The 17221-nt window shown below is 29.5% G+C and overlaps 1 protein-coding gene across 1 annotated transcript in view; it reads right to left on the bottom strand.

Annotated features, from left to right (window-relative positions):
• Positions 1 to 495: 495 nt before the first annotated feature.
• Positions 496 to 17221, bottom strand: part of l(2)gd1 (lethal (2) giant discs 1) — a gene marked incomplete at its 5' end in the record, with an annotated part of 21703 nt that continues 4977 nt past the window's right edge. The window contains 12 exon segments of the mRNA XM_014431025.3: positions 496 to 1863; positions 3963 to 4053; positions 6709 to 6768; positions 7725 to 7876; positions 8082 to 8202; positions 8280 to 8455; positions 8525 to 8650; positions 11134 to 11321; positions 11842 to 11997; positions 12218 to 12424; positions 14298 to 14472; positions 16148 to 16356. Coding sequence (XP_014286511.1) covers positions 1747 to 1863; positions 3963 to 4053; positions 6709 to 6768; positions 7725 to 7876; positions 8082 to 8202; positions 8280 to 8455; positions 8525 to 8650; positions 11134 to 11321; positions 11842 to 11997; positions 12218 to 12424; positions 14298 to 14472; positions 16148 to 16356 — 1778 coding nt within the window. The 3' untranslated portion in view covers positions 496 to 1746.

Raw genomic sequence — 17221 nt, 5'->3', positions numbered from 1 at the left:
AAGTTTATAATGAGGTGTAGATAGTTGACCGTAGAATATGATTGGAGAAGTTTGTCGGGGGGTGCGGTCAGCAAAGAAAAACATATATAAACTAAACCATATTTATTTATGTTGTTCTTTGCTGACCGCACCCCCCGACAAACTTCTCCAATTAAATCAAGTTTAAACTTCTTGGTTCTAAATTGATCTAAATCATTTGTTTTGCCTTATACTTCTTAAAATTTGTATAGGGTGGAATGATAATAAGTAAGCATAAATGATGAAAGATGCAAAATAATTGTTCCAAAAGAAATTTTTAACTGCTAAATTATCCTAGGAATCAAACATAATAAATACTTAAAATTGGAAGGTAATCTTAAAGAATTTTTTTGTGGTTTGATAGTAATATAGATAAAAATTATTCTTTCTGAAAAAAATATATTTGTGAGACATCTGGAATGGATAAAAAATAAATAAATACATGATTATTTCAAATTACTACTGAATAGCAAGAAATAAAACTAATGAATTTAATTTATTCATTCAAATATAAAATCACAGTAAGGCACAGCATCAGAATGATTAAATTAATTTTAACATGCTTTCAAATAAGTTGATTTGAGTAAGAGTAAACTAAAGTTATCACAGCATTAGGGAAAACGGGAACTTAGAGAAATGGAAGTAAGAACCTCATTGCAAACATATACGAGTAAACTGTACTTTACATGATATTTAAAAGTAAATAATTTCTATAAATACATTGTATGGACAATAGTTTCTGATTAATAAGTATAAATAACCAAATGTAAACATCAAATTTCATTCTACACTTAGCAATTAATATAAAAGCACATTTTTACATTATTGATATAAATATACATATGTGTTTCTACAAACTCCATTCTGTTTTAAAAAATGAATCATAATAGATGGTAAACTATCAAAAGATTTAAAGGGTCTTAATAGCTGTATTCTGTTAAATTTAAATCCACAAATTATCCAAGTTAATATTAAAACATTTACTATATTTCATGGCTCACTATGTGTTTCACTGTGTCAAAAACATAGCAAGTGTATTATTTATTACAGATGCAATAAAAGCATTAACCTATGATCCAGTAAGCCTGTTCAAGGTTATCAATTGGTTCTTTTCCACATTCCTGAAGTCCTATCGGGGAGATAGTGCACCCAACAGAACTTACAAAAACAAATAAGTTTGATTAAAATTTTAATCGAAAATTTAACAATTATGTTATACTGATTTCATTACTTTGAACAACCAACTAATGAAATTTAATTCTAATTTCTAGAAAGAAAAGGAACTACTGCCAAACTAAAGATATAATTAGCATTTTATAAATATCATAATTTTCTTTCATGGCAACAAATTATGATGGTTCAAAGTAATAAAAAATATTTGAACAGCAAACATAATTATTTATAACGCAAAACCACAACCAAATAGTAAATTCTTTAATTCAGATATAATAATTAAAATGGAGATTATCATGATTTATCACAATTAACATTCCACTTAAAACAATTTATAATTAATATATAAATTTAAAGTTATCAAGTATATAAGAAAATTAAGCAGTAATAGCCAAAAAGCCAGATGTTATAAATACATACATAATGGAAATAAAATATAGCTTGAATTGAATTTTCTTTTAGACTGCTTAAATATATGCAATATTTAATATCATAAATAAAGATAATTATTTTTTAAAAAACAAAATTAAAATAAGGAATTTAAAATCTTTAGATTTAATCTATTATAAGCCATTTCTCCTGGACTTGCTGAACTTCTTTCGCTTGAATGGGATGCCGAACTCGAAGTTTCACTTCCAATTTTCCACCAACTTGCTTTCTTCCATCCATTAACTAAAATAAGACAAAATATATCAATTTTCTACAGCAGAAAAACACCTACATACCTATATAAAGCTATATTTACCATCAACATAAATTACTCCAAGACCAATTAAACAATAGCTTATCCCTAAACTTAATAAATTGGCATGATACTGCTTTCTATTAACTCTAAGCCATACAGTTGATATAGGAAAAATGAACCTGATCCAGATACTCATGATACAGATGATGTTAACCTTGACGGTACAGTGGGGTTGCTACTTGCTGCCTACTTCAGCTAAGGGTAGGGGCTGGTGGTATCTAGTGTAGCCCTCATTAATAAATAATAAAAAGAAGCGAATACCGGGAACGAATCATCAAATCAGTGGGTATTATACCACTTGTGACCATTCTTATTTACCTACTATTGTAGTTCTCAATTCCTGAATGTCTCAATTTTTAAAATTACCTTAATATTTCAGAAGTTTAATAAATTATTTTCATAGATAAAAAATGAGTTAGCTTGGTGAAAAAGATAATTATGAATAGAGATTGGATTTGTATGCAATAAAAAACAAAATGTGTATAAAACATCCAAAGCCGGTGGCAATCAACTCATAATATAAATATTGTATTAAAAAAAAAAAAAACTTGAAATTCCTATTAGTCACAACTTGGCCAGATGGAAGAATGAAGGGCTAGAGGCGGACGAGGAATCCAAGTTAAAACCAATAACACTAAACACTATCTGTAACAAGCTTATTCTAAAGGGATGTCTTCTGAAACCACTGATTAATACTATCCCAAAAAAATTCATCACCTGTGTTTACTTGTTGTTTTTTTTTTTGTCAAATTGGACTTTTCATCTGCTAATCAATGCATTGCTTTATCTCAAATTTTCCAATTTTTAACTATAAATTAAAAAATGAATAAATACTGGCATACATACATGTGTGTGTAATATGAGAAATTTAGATCAAGTATTAAAATTTATAAAACAAAAATCAAAATTTTGTCCAAACAGTAAAACATGCAATATAAAATTAGTGTTATATGAATGTATTTGAATTTCTGTCAAGGTTTGGCAGAATTTTAAGCTAAGAAACTAAAGATGCAATGGCATGAAAAATTTGGTCTCTTTTTATCACAAAATAAAATTTTAATAACATTTAAATTAAAATAACTGTTTAAGCAGCTCCATCTTTGTGTGAAAATAGCTTACATATACCTTTTCAAACTAAGTGTGGTTTAAAATAAGCTTACAATATAACTCTTTATTAGCTAAAAAGATATCAGATACAAAAGAGTATCAATATCACTCATGCTGATAAGGGATATTTCATTATCTACTCACCCCTACTAACTATAAACACTACTATCATTGTTTGACACTCAAAAAACAATAGTTACACACGGAAATGTCTAAGAAATGCTTTGTGTATCAAGATTGTACCACCACGTAAAACTTAAGTGTTACTCGAATTGATGACTGAAAATATTCACATTCACAAAATCCTTAGCATTTGACCCCAAACCAAAATGCATAGAATACAGCCTTAGGAGTGTTGTAAAGAGAAAAGTCAATAAATACCTTCATAATATCAAAGACTGTTTGACAGCAACCATAGTTAAATTAATTTTCAAGACAAACAGAAATCATTCAATTTAGTAAATGATTCGTCTTTCAGTTAAAAGCAGTTTCTAAAGTTGGTTGTATGGAATACAACTATAAAATATACAATCCTATATTATTCTGTAAAAATTTCATGAAAGAAATATAGTTAATCAGAGAAAGATTCTTTCGGTTTTAAAAGAGGTAATCGCCCGCTTTTTTTATAGTAATTTTTATCAGTTTAAGTAAACATTTTGCAGCATATTTTAAAAATTCAATATAGAGGTACCAATGCAGTGACATTTTAAAGTCAATGGCAACTTTATTCAACTTCTATAAGGTTACATAACATCCAGCAATTAAATATTATTAATTGTACTACAAATAAATTCTTCTGATATATGCAATAAAATTCGAGTGTAAAGACAGGACCAACATAAAAAAAACAAAACAATAAGAGAGCAACAGGATACTAACAGGAGCATTTTCACTAGATTAAAAATAAAATATTACTTACATCAAACGAGTCATGGATGGTACATTTAGTTTCCAAAGGTTGGAGTTTAACATTCACAGTGCCAACCAATGAATCACTTCTCAAAAATCCACTGGAAAAAATAGATTCATTAAATATAGTTTATCTAGGTTTTGTTTATTAATATCTGCTGAGTTATAAGCAATTAATTTTTTTTTCAAAGTAGTGGGTTTAAAAAGCTATAATAACCTCTTCTTTACACACTAAATTGGACCATTAGAAAATATCAGAAAACAATCAAAATCAAAACTGAACCCCGCTGAAAGGTAAACAATGATTGCAAAATTTATCAATCAAACTCAAGGATTTAAAAGATAAATTTCCAAAACTGGTTAATTAATTTGATTCTAATAATAAATCACTCTATGCCACCAAAATGATATTAATTCTAAATTCAATAGGTACATTAAAAGAGAGAAAGGAATATAAAAAAAAATGCAATAATTCTTATTTTAGTTAATATTTTATGTAAAATAGACACAAAACGAAAGACATGAGGGAATATTTCATTTTTAAATCATAAAAAGGAGATGGAAAATAGCCTCTGAAGTTCATTTTATTACATCTCATAGTTTTAAGAATTTCTTTCTACAAGATTTCTTTAAAATGCTCATTGAGAACATAATTTACCTTAAAGTCTCTAATCTAAATACTTCCGAAACTAGGATATGATACTTTCCATCGCGGATTAGCTACAAAAAATGCATTCAATATTACCTTAAATATTTAAAGACATTAAACATTTTCAGTTTTATGAAATAATTGTTTAAAAACATTCAATTTTCAGTTCTCAAATTGGGTTTCTATATCAACAGGTTTCTTTTATATAGATAATACTAACTAAATTTAACAAAATTAAAGAAATAATAGTATTCGAATATAAAACTTTGCACCTTAAATCATGACATAACCCAAATGTCTTAACAGTTTTAGACAAGGGTTTCAGCCTATACAAGCTCAGTGATCCTTTTTCTGTATCTGCACCAACAAGGGGAGACTACGCAAGCAGAATCACTTATTTCAATGTGTTTAAAAAAAAAAAGTTGTATCCCTCTTTCCTAGCCGAGTTGGTCTAAATTGTTTCAATACTGCAGAGTAAGCCAAAAAGAAAATTCAGGTCATATTTGTTTTTTGTGCCTTTAAAAACTATTATCAATGAATAATAATTGCTCATTGATATATGTCACCAGGGCATGAAAGTAGGTGATCTTTTACTTCAAACATGTAGGTATGATGAAGACAAACTGTGGGCAAGCAGGTAGCATGAGGATCGGGGGGAAACTCTTAACTCAAAGGCCAAATACAATGGGGATCAGAGCCAAGTAAGAACATTTTACCTGGAATACATTTCAAGTACCTGACACAATCATCAGTATAAGTTTAAATTTTCATATTTTTTTAATGATTCATAAAAGGATCAATTATGTTAATATCATTGATACTAGCTTCAATTTTTACATTATTATGTAAAAATTGAAGCTAGTATCAATTATGTTAATATCATTGTCATAACTTGAATGGCAAGGTAAAATATTATCATAGTTTCTAATGTTTAATGTTACTAATCTAGGTCTTTTTTAATTAATTATAATATACTAAGGTTGTATAAATTATTTTTTAGTGGTTGTAATGATTATAATAGTTAATTATATCAAGACAGGCAGAAATAGACTGCTCATTTAGAAGATATAAATATCGCCCAGAATCTATGGTCCAATCAAAGAAGAAAAAAGTGCAAATTCATGACCACGTAAATATCCCCATATTATTGATATTTAGGTCATGAATATTGAAAGAAGTCTGAAGATTGGAAGACTGAGATGGGCATGACACGTCACAAGAATGGACAGAGAAATCGGTCATCAATCATCAAGTAGAGCAGGAAGATCCACTCTGTTAGCAGTTATGCAAAAGACTTACTAAGTTGCTCTATAGGATAGAGAAGTATTCATGCAATGTACTCATATGATAATCTAAGAGAGTGTGATAATGGTAATATTAATGATGTGGTAACAATTCAAACTGTTAAGTTTTTGAATTTTCTATAAGATAAATGTGATGAACAGGCTCATAATTACCCCAACAAAATAATTTAATTCTTTTAAAATTTCAATAAAGCTGTATTGATGGACAGCTGAGATTACATAAAAAATGTTAATGCTCTCTTTCAAATAAACTACTTATCACCTACTTTATTTTTTTTAATGAAGGTCCAGAGATGCTTCCGTTGTAATAAATTCTCAATGTCAATAATATTTATAAATCACCAAAATTTTATATTCCAAAAAAGACTAATTCTCAAAAGAAAATAAAGTTTAAAAAACATTTCAATATACGTTAAGGATATACTTTCACACATTAATTTTCATAAAAAATAAGAAAGAGGCCTTTAGTAAAGTAAGTAAATTCAAAGCTTATTTTTGGTAATGTTATCCATTTCGCTCCATCACCCATAAAGATTTGTAATTGCAAGATGTATCAACATCAAAGTTACAATTTAGACCGTGATTAGTCACTGTACGAAAAAATCTACCACCAAAACAATCTACCAAGACATTGTGACCTTTGTATCATTGAAGATAAATTTATTCTAAATTAGTTAGATGAAAGTTTTACAAGTGAGGTACACAAAGACAAAAGTCAGAATTACGGTGCTTTATGTAAAATAAGTCATGTTTATTCACAGCATATGGGAGAGAACAGCAGTTATAGCATAGGATATTCCTACCTTGAAACTTCATTCTGGTTGGAAGGGCAACAAATCCCACAAAGACCACTCAAAAAAGATCTGGAACAATTATAAATACTTCTGCTGGCAACAATTAAAAATTAGAAAAATAAATTTTTAAAGATATGATGAAACGCAGCAGGTTCTGCCAATGTTTTACTGACCTATTTCACCCCATAGCAGAGGAAATTAGTTCAGATTTTCTTTAACAATATTGTGTACAAAACATTAACTAAAGTATCAATGAATATGCTTGGTGTACCTTTATAAATATGAAAGACATCCAAGAAAAAAATTTCAGGATGATCTTTTAATATTTATAATTGAATAATACTCACAGCTAACATAAATTAACTCTGGAAATATTGTAAAAATTTGAAATGAAAGTTGAATAGTGGACAAAAGTAAACAAAACCTAATAGTAAATATTTTTAATTCTTATGAGCTTATGAGAACTTAAAATTAAAAGTACAGTACAACCTTGATAATCCAACAAAAATGAGGCTGACAAGTTGTCAAATTATCAAATATTGCAGACTACTCAGAGTTACATTTAAATAATGCAAATAGGAATTAAGGTTTAAATAATCAAGATTTAAATTTGTTTTATTGTATTGTAAAAGGAAACTGTGGGGGAAAAAAACTGTTTTTTTTTTCTATTTTATTATACCATGTAATTATGTGTAATTTATATATGTCCGATCACGGATTGATTAGTATGCTGTGTAATGTAGCAACCCTGTATTTGTGCAGCATGGATGAATAAAGTATTTCTCTCTCTCTTGATAAGACATAATAACCATTTAATGATTCATGACAAACATTTAATGACTGGAAAAAAACTTCCCTTCCACTTCACCCCCACAATGACCAGTCAAAATATTTTTCTCTTAAAAGTTGTGAGCTTGTTGGTTTAGTGGAAGTTTTTAATTAACAAATTTTAGACTATCAAGATTGTATTTTACAAATATAAATTTTAAATAAGGAATAAGTTTTAAAATATCAGTGATAATCACCCTTTAGACCAGATTTCCAGCTTCAATGAATGCCTTTTAAAGACTCTTTGACAAGCTCTGTTAGTTCTCAAAATTGGTATTACAAAGGTAGTGAGATATTCCGGATTATTAGTATTATAAACAGTAGAAGTCTTGTCTCTTTTTGGTTCCTCCTAAAATTATTAATGATGAATAGATAAGTAGAACACTAAACTATTTTAATTTTTTTTTTATTAATTAAAATTATTAATGATGAATAGATAAGTAGAACACTAAACTATTTTAATTTTTTTTTTATTAATTAAAATTATTAATGATGAATAGATAAGTACAACACTAAACTATTTTTTTTTTTTTTAAATATTACTATGAACTTACAGATGGAAATGGAAATTCGTATCGAACATAAGTATCTATTTCTTTAGGATTGGGAACATTGTAATTTATTCCATTAATAATACTTAATTGTAGATCATTATCATTTAAATCAGTATTGGCCCTAAAATAAATAATAAAATATAGAAAATATTTGGTATGAGTTATTGAGACTATAAATAGAATAAAAAATTATTATACTTGACAATGGAAAAATTCCTCATTTCATAATGAAACCTAGGGACTGGATCATCCCTCTCATGGAGTACAGTCACTCTGTCAAGATCCTTCTTAGTATGGACAGCTAACTGCTCAAACATGTTAGCATTGGCCACGTCTCCAAGAGCTTTATAATGATGCTTAGTCTCTATACACATCTGCAAAAAATAAAAATATATTTCTGATAAAGAAACAAAAAGTTTTTTAATGATAAAGCTTAAGAGTACCTCAAACTGACGCTTAAGATCAACTTTAAGTTGTTCATAAATTTCTACATTTGTACCAGGAAGGCAGTCCTTAATACTCACAACTTCAAATCCATCATTCAACTTGTCTTGAGGAGCAACAGGAATCTGAAATTAATTTAAAAACTACCTGTGAATTGATATAATTAATAGGGATGGGATTTTTATGTTTTTACATGTGCTTTTTGGGAACCTCTGTATATATTTTAAAGATTTTTAGGCATATTTTTTGGTATTTCAGTTTTTAATTTTTGTAACAAATTTGTCTTACAGTTATGTATTTTAGTCCGTATTACCACAATCACCTTGAACAGTTTTATTTTTACCCTCCTTACCACCAAGGTAAGGAGAGAATTTTGATCCGGTGAAATTTTTTATATGCATTTAAAAAAATCAAAAATTATTTTTTAACAGTTCACAATTATTTTCTGGGTACCCTAAAATATAAAAAGGGATGATGTAGTAAAGAAAATCAGTGTAATTCTGAGCTTCTTTACTTTTCTGAAAATTCATTGGTCTCTCGCTTCTTGTAACATACAATTGGATGAACAAATCTTCTGAAATTGATTTTTTATAATGTTAAGATTGTTTAAAGTAAGTTTAATTTGCACAAATAGCAATATCACATTCTTAACCAATATTTTGAAAATATTAGAAATTAAGTTGAATTTCCTAAATTTAATATTTTTTAAATGAAATATTTCTGTTTTTATAAGATGTTTTTGTAAAACTAAGAATATATTCAGAGTTTTTATATTAATTAATTTATAAGTTACAGCCTAATTCAGCTGTTATTTTGATGTCAATTGAGTAGATCAGCTGATCGAATGTAAATATCTATAGATGTAACAAACCCAATAAAGCAGTCTTTTACATGAGTCTAAGCATGTCATATCTTATTCCTTTTCTATTTTTTCTACATTTTGCTTTTGCCGATACTAAAGTTATAGATTTTCCATTACTCATTGAAATTGATATAATTAAAAATCTGAGGAAGGTTTTGATTAAGCCCTGAGTATCAATGATCGTTCTGTATCTTACATATCTCCAAAAGTAATTCTGTATTAGGAAAAGATAACCCTAAATCTTTGCTTTGTAATAATTGCTCCAATAGTATCATTTAATCTTATTACAGCAAAAGCCATATTTAGCATATTCATAAGTAATGGCAATCACGAAATTGTGATTCAAAGGATTGTTCAAAATAACCCAAGTAAGAAAGGGGTGTTTGAGATCGTTAGGGCCATTAAAGAATTATATTTATACAATAGGATGGATTATGGTATGGCATGTTACTTATAGTTCCTACGCTGAAAATTGCATAATCCTGTAGCCTTTCTTCACTGGGATTGCTTTAAATAGCTCCATGGAAAAATAGATACCATCTCCAAAAATATCTTATAACATCGTCATGATTTTTTGGAAATGTTATTTTTTAAATAAAATTCATTTGTACTACACCATTTTTGACTGAAATCCTAAAATTTCCACATATGTACAAATGTAACACATCACTCAATAAGTTTCTGGTCTAACTATGAAAAAAATTTTTTTTTAGAAATTCCACTTTATTCATCAACATAATCTCCTTCACGAGTGATACATTTATTCCAACAATCCTTTCAATGCCTTTTATGTACAACAATTTGTCTTCACTCTCAAAATAGGCCTCAGTTTCAGCAATCACTTCTTCATTTGAATCAAATTTATTTCTCTGGAGCATCTTTTTCATGTTTCCAAAACAGTTTTGCCTTCTCAAAATAGTCAATGAACAGAATTCCATGCGCGTCCCAAAATACAAATACCATAATATTGCCAGCTGAATTTTGAATTTTTATACAACTTTCAGTCTGTTGTCTACTCATCTGATAATCTTTTTGATTGAGGCGTGTAGTGGTGGATCTGTTACATCCAGTTTCACATACCAAAACAAGAAATCTTTTTTATTTCACTTGAACAGCTCCAAACAGTGCTCTGAAAGATCAACGCATTCTTGTTTCTGGTCTGATATCAGCAAACGCAGCACCCATTTCGAAAGCAACTTGAGCAAGCCAAAATTTTCATACAAAATTGTAAAGACACTATCCTTCTGATATCTTCAAGATGTTAGCTACCTCACAAGACTTCATTTTACGGTCTTTTAAAACTTTTTTGTGGACATTTTTTATGTTTTTCGGAACAACTGCCAATCTTGGGCGACCAGAGTGTTCAGCATCATTGGTGCTTGAACGACAGTGTTTAAATTCAGCAGCATACCAGTCAATAATAGTTGATTTCCCTTATGCAGAGTCTTCATAATTCTTATCAAACTACTGTTTGGCTTCAACAGCTTTTTCTACATCAAAAAACAGTATTTAATCAACAAATGAAATACCTTTCTATCCATTGTCTTGAAAATTACAAAACTGGGGTTACAAAAATGACTAACCTCTTTACCAACAGTGCCATGAAGTTTTGATAAATACTTTTTAAAGGTTAGTAATACCTAGAAATCATGTGGGTCTGTCAACAATATTGTCATATATGTGTCAGACAGGGGACTTATTGAGCGATGGTTTAGAGTCAAAAGTAAATTGTTTTTATAAACTTACCGTAGCCATATCAATAGGAAGACCGGAACGAGAGGCTTCAATAAGTGGATCAATTCCTTTTACTTGTCTTAAACACTCCTTAGCTTTTGCTAAATTTCCACTTTTTTTAGCAGCAATGGCTGCTTCTTTCCATTCTCGTTGTCTCTTAAGCAGTAATGCAAGTTGCTTTTCTTGCCTCGTGACACGACCTTAAAAAAAGATACCATAATTAAATAAATTTCGACATTAATTCAGTAATCTATCAATTTATATTGTTATTATTTATTATACAAAAATTTCAATAGTTTTACAACATTAGGAACAAACAAAATGTTTCATTGCTTTATTTAATTTGTCTATCTTTAAATATTGTAAAAAAATAAATAAAAAATAGTAAACAAGAAACATTTTAAAGATTAGAACAAAAAGTGAAAGTTTCTGAAATGTTTATAGATATCATAAAGGATAGATGGTTCTTATCCAAGTTATACGTAAAATATTGTGTGTTTGGTGAAACTTGAGTCTCTGACAATAGATCAGTAAAAATATCCTTGATGTACCAAGGAAAATCAAAAGGCACTTTCCAAAAACAATCGTGACTTTAGCAAGGATATTAGCAACATCATGCTGCATAACAAAATTTCCAAGACCAAAGGTACATCAGACTATATACATAACCATATGCTCAGGTAAATAAAACAAGAGGTCATCAAAGCTCGTGCAACTTACCAGATTGTGGAGTAGATGGGGAAGGTTGAGGAGATGGAGTCATTTTTGCCTGTGGTTTTGGAGAAATTGATGGAGGTTTATTTTCTGCCTTAGTTGGCAGACTGGGAGTTGCCTGAGGTGGTGGTGGTTTTTTCTCGACTGGAATGGGTGGAAATCCTGAACAGACAAATAATGGAATACACTTTATTAAATCATACAATATAGTAACATATAAGTAATAAGAATAAAAGTTTTTTTTTTTTTGAAGAGTTGACTAAGAAACATAACTCTTGATAAAACAACATGTTGTAATTTAAGGAAAAGAGGTCTACTTAGCATTAGTTCAAAAAATTTCATGTATATGTGTAAATATATAAATAAAAATAAAATTTATTACCAGGAGGTGTAGGAAGATCATCAACTGGTATTTCCTTTCCAGCTTTGTGTAAGCGAATAGCATCTTCATATTGCTTTGAAATCCTACCCATTCTTCTCTCCTTGCTACTGTTACCTTCAGCTTTTGCAGTCTCTGCTTGTTTTCGAAAAACAGCAAGCCGCTGCTCCAGGGCTTCCAGTATACTAATAGGTTGAGTTGAAGTTTCACCTATTAAAATCATATTGAATTCATTTAGTAATTTTAATAATAAAAAGTAATTTTCCTTTTATTACAAAAACTAATTGGTGGAAACCTGGTGTAACAAATCTCAAGGGATTCTGAAAAATATCATAATAACAAGGTTCAGATGGCTGAAAATTCATTATATTGAGATTCCTAAACTTATTTGTTGACATCTACACAACTTCCATAGAACTCAATCTCATCATAAAGATCAATAAGAGAGGTTTGAGAAATAATAAAAACTCTAAAATAATATTTAAACTCTTTCGATATTTTTCAACTCTTGCAGCCCTGATGAAGCTCTACAAAGTTGAGGGAAACGGTGGCAAATAAATAGTTATTGATAATTTTTTATTGTTTTTTGACCCCATCCCTGACCATCTTCATATTTTGAAAAATATGATCATTTCAAAATATGATTAATCACTTATACATATAATATAAAATAATATTTTCACTGTCTTATTTTTAAAAACTTGAAATGGAATGGTACTTTTACTACATATTCTAAATTACTTACAAAATAAAATTTTAGAATGTCATGAAAATGGCTGAGTTGGAGGAAGGCTGTAGACCAGCTTGCAAATATTAGTGTCAAACCACTTTCAGGAGTTATACTAAGATACCATATTGTCTATACATAACAATGAAGAGGTTATACATAGTGTTATTTGTTACCTAATCTTTACCACAACTACAACGAAGAGTCTAGGGTTCAGTAACTGGTAAGGAAGTAAAATTTCTAGACTGACAGTAATGAGGTGATGTTAGAGTCACACTCAACCAACAGGTTTTTCCCTCAATTAAGGTTAACTCTTTATAGAGGCCGGGTGTGCACAAGAGGGGGGTAACGTTCTAAGGGTTGATCCACAGCTGATATAACTGAATAAATAATTACCTGCCACAACCAGACTATTTATTCTTCTTCTTAATATAATTACTAGACATCGATTGATCCTTCAAGAGCACACTTATGCTTTATAAAGTGATTAGGGTCCGTTCAAGCTGGGTTTGGGAGTCATGTAGCCTTCACCTATTCAGTACCTTAAACTTAAAATCTATCATACTGGAACCTTATTATCGTCTTTTTCTTACACTCCTAATGTGGAGGGGAGAGGGAGGAGTTAACAATTTTTTTTTTTTTTCATTTTAATCTTAATTAGTAGTAAACATTAAAAATCTAAAAATTGAAACTGTAAAAATAAGTTAAACAGATTGGTGGGAAGAATGTTGGGCTAGAACCTATCACTCTCCACTACCCCACCAACAAATTCAAGTTAGAAAGATCCTACCCTTAACTGGTGAGAAAAACATGGCAGTATAGTGTGCTAAAGAAACAGTAAGTCCTTTCAAGATCCTACATAGGATACACAACCTTTTTTTTGTTTGCATTTTATAATTACTGTTGTATAGTGAACGTCCTATGACATACATAAGCAGTTTTGGATCAATTACACAAAATTGGAAATTTTTAACAGTGATTTATAAGACATCTCATATTTAATAACTCTTTACTTCATAACTAATATCAGCATGCAAGTCCAATAACTCACCAAACATGTGTTGTATTTCAAATATTAGGAATAAGTGACTAAAACATATTTACTTTTAATGTACATAAATAAAAAAAAGAGACCTTTTCTTTTTTTTTATTCACTACAGTAAAATAATTTCATTATAATCATAATAATGAAATAATGGAAAATCTTAATACAATATGGCTATAAAAACAGGTAAATAATTTCTGCAGCTTTCAAAACAAATTAAATAAACTAAAGTACTTATCTATGATAAAACTATAAAATATTTTAATAAAAAAGTTGTAAATATTTAGATAAAACAGTAAGAGCCTTATAACCTGTGGTTTCCTCCTGTGCCTTTGACGGAGGAGATTCTCTCTGTTTCTCTGCCTGTGTAGGAGGGGTTTGTGGAAGTGGTAATGGGTGAGAAGTTACAACACCTGGAGAAGGTGGCATTGTTGATAAATCTACAGGTTGTCCCTCCTTCACTCCTTCAATTACAGATTCAAATTGCTAAAATAAAGAAGCCACAATATTTAATAATTTATACATGCAAGAAAAATCAATACAAAACAAACAAACAAATAGTAATTAATACTGGATTCATTACAGGTTATTATTTTTTATAACTAGGGCAGGAAGAAAGGACAGGTTATCCTAAAGGTCACTAATTTCAGTCAGGAGAATGGTAGGAATTATTCCAGGGGTTTTCAAAGAATAAAAGCCAGCCTTCCCAAAACAGATTCAATTAGTGCTGCTTTTGATCCAGGAATTAAAAAGTACTACCTCAGCATATCCGGCTATCACAACTTTAATATTTATTTCATATATTTATATTAATAACACTAATTAACTCTACAGAAGCTATGAACTACTCTTCCAAAGCTATTAGTAAACATTTAAAACTAGTTATTATGTTTTAATTGGAGCATCATTGGCCACAGAATTTGCTTTATGTGCTATTAACAGTGACAATAGGTATTTGGTTGAGGAAGGATTTGAAGAAACAAAAGAATTTTAAAAGAAAAGTGATATCATCTTTTCCTAGAAAGAAAGCATGGAAGAAATTGATGAAGACTCAGTAGACAAAGTTCCTGTACTGAAATAACAAGAGATACCAGATGAACAACAAACGTCAGATGATGACGAAATAGTCGATACAGTCTCAGATATAGATTATTGTGGTCATAATATTAAACTTTTCCCTGATTCAACTGTAAATGAAACATCTATATTTATCGAATACTATGCAGTTGATGTTGATCAAGCAATAGAAGATATTAGCACAGAAAAACTTGACCGAAAGATGAAAAATCACTTTATTGAAGATTTCTACACCAAAGATGAAGAACACCTTAGATTAAATGCACATGACTCTGATTTGGACGTTGGTGAAAACAATATGGATTGTGAAGCAAAAATTGAGAAATATACTAGAGCTAAGAAGAAGAAGAGACCCAAAAAGAAAAAGGGATTTAGTAGTTCAACAAATATTGCTAAACCTCCTGTTTAACCAAATGTTCATAATGACATTAGAGGGAATTTTGGAGAATATTATAATCCTGACTATGAAGAATCTGGATGCAGTTGAAAAGGGAGAGGTCCAAATCATCAACAATAGGACATTAGAGCGGTTAGAGATGTTTGAACCTAGGACCTGAAGTGTTTGTGAAACATTAAATTAATGTAGGTGTAATTGGAGTGTGTGCAATGAAAAGAAAAAAAATAATAATAATAAATAAATAAAAGGGAATAGTGAAACATATTTTAGGAAGGAAATTGTTGTAGAAAACAAGTTTTATTATTTGATTTGTAAATAAAACAGTAGATGGCGACATTATGACACTGTTAGAAACAAAGAAACAGGCATGTTTCTTTGTTCTGTGCACAGTCGGTTGTAGTGTCTGTAAATGGAACCTACTCTTTGTCTTTGTTTGTAAAATTCTTCCCTAAATTCCACAATTTGTGATGAGAATAGTGGCTAAGATGGAAGTTATCTCAGAATGAAATTATTTAAGATTCGCTTAAATTTATTTTATATTTTCATCAAAAAATATATTACATTGCCTATAACTTATCCATGGGAGAATTTTTTTAATTTAAACTTGCTTTCTGGATAACTATTTTGAACTCTTAGATTGTTTAATGAATATAATTTAGTATAATAAATAATAGTGAAATGATTTACCTTAATAACTCGGACATGGGCTTTGGCTGTTTCAATATCTCCACTTTTCTTAGCAGCAACAGCTGCTTTCTTGTACTCATCCCGTCGATCAGTCAGTATCTTTAAAACATTCTCTATTTCTTTTTGCTCCTCTTTTACAGGTTCAACTTTTGACAAGGACCTTCTAGGTGGCACAGGCGGAGCATCATTATCTTTTGGAATTTCATTTTCTGAAAATAATAATGGTTTTATTTTTTAGAATTAATTAAACTTAACCCTTTGCACTCGAGGGCTCCAGAGCGGAGCCATCTAAAATTCGTCTTCAAACTCAAGGGCTCTGTGAAGGAGACAATGCAAATAATTTCCAGCCCATGATAATATGAGGACAAAGATAAATCATAAAAACTATTGTGTATAAGATATTTCGCTTTTGGTGACAAATGACAGCCGCAGCTTGTGGATTATTATGCTGGTAATATGAATGAAAAAAACTTCAAGTGCAAAGGGTTAAAATGTAAAATTAAAAAAAATATTAGGTAAATATAGCACCTAATGAGTAGTCAACTCACATTTTTAAAAGTATAATGAACAACAAGGGTAAGCAAACGAATGCCAATATTATAGAAGAAAGTTCACTGCTGACATATTTTCTTCTTTAAACATCTGATTTATGTAATTAGATTTTGCATCCTCTTCTTATCTTGTAGTTTACATACTACAAACTGTCTATGACTATGTCCAAAACTGTTTTTTGTTTTTTAATTACAAAGATACTGTGATATGAAATATATTTAGTAGATAGGGGTGGTATGAATACCAATTGAATAATATACTAATGAATATAAAATAATGTTGTTTTCGTTTTAAATATTGATGCTGATAATACCTACTTAAGGTGGAAAAACAACTTATACGCTGCCATGAGTTCTTGTAGCAGGTAGCGATACACCACCTTCTTTATTTGACACTTGTTATATATTTAGTTTGTATTTATTATTATATTTTCGAAGTAAATAACTCTCTGTTTGTTCAAATTTATAATTATGAGAGATAGTTGACCGTGGATGATAAATGAGGAGAAGATGGTTGGGGGTG

The sequence above is a fragment of the Halyomorpha halys genome, unplaced genomic scaffold (genome assembly GCF_000696795.3).
Source record: "Halyomorpha halys isolate HHAL.00 unplaced genomic scaffold, Hhal_1.1 Scaffold937.1, whole genome shotgun sequence".
NCBI classification, from domain to species: Eukaryota; Metazoa; Arthropoda; class Insecta; order Hemiptera; family Pentatomidae; genus Halyomorpha; species Halyomorpha halys.
Note: the sequence above shows the minus strand (reverse complement) of the source record. Positions and strands in the feature narration are given on the sequence as shown.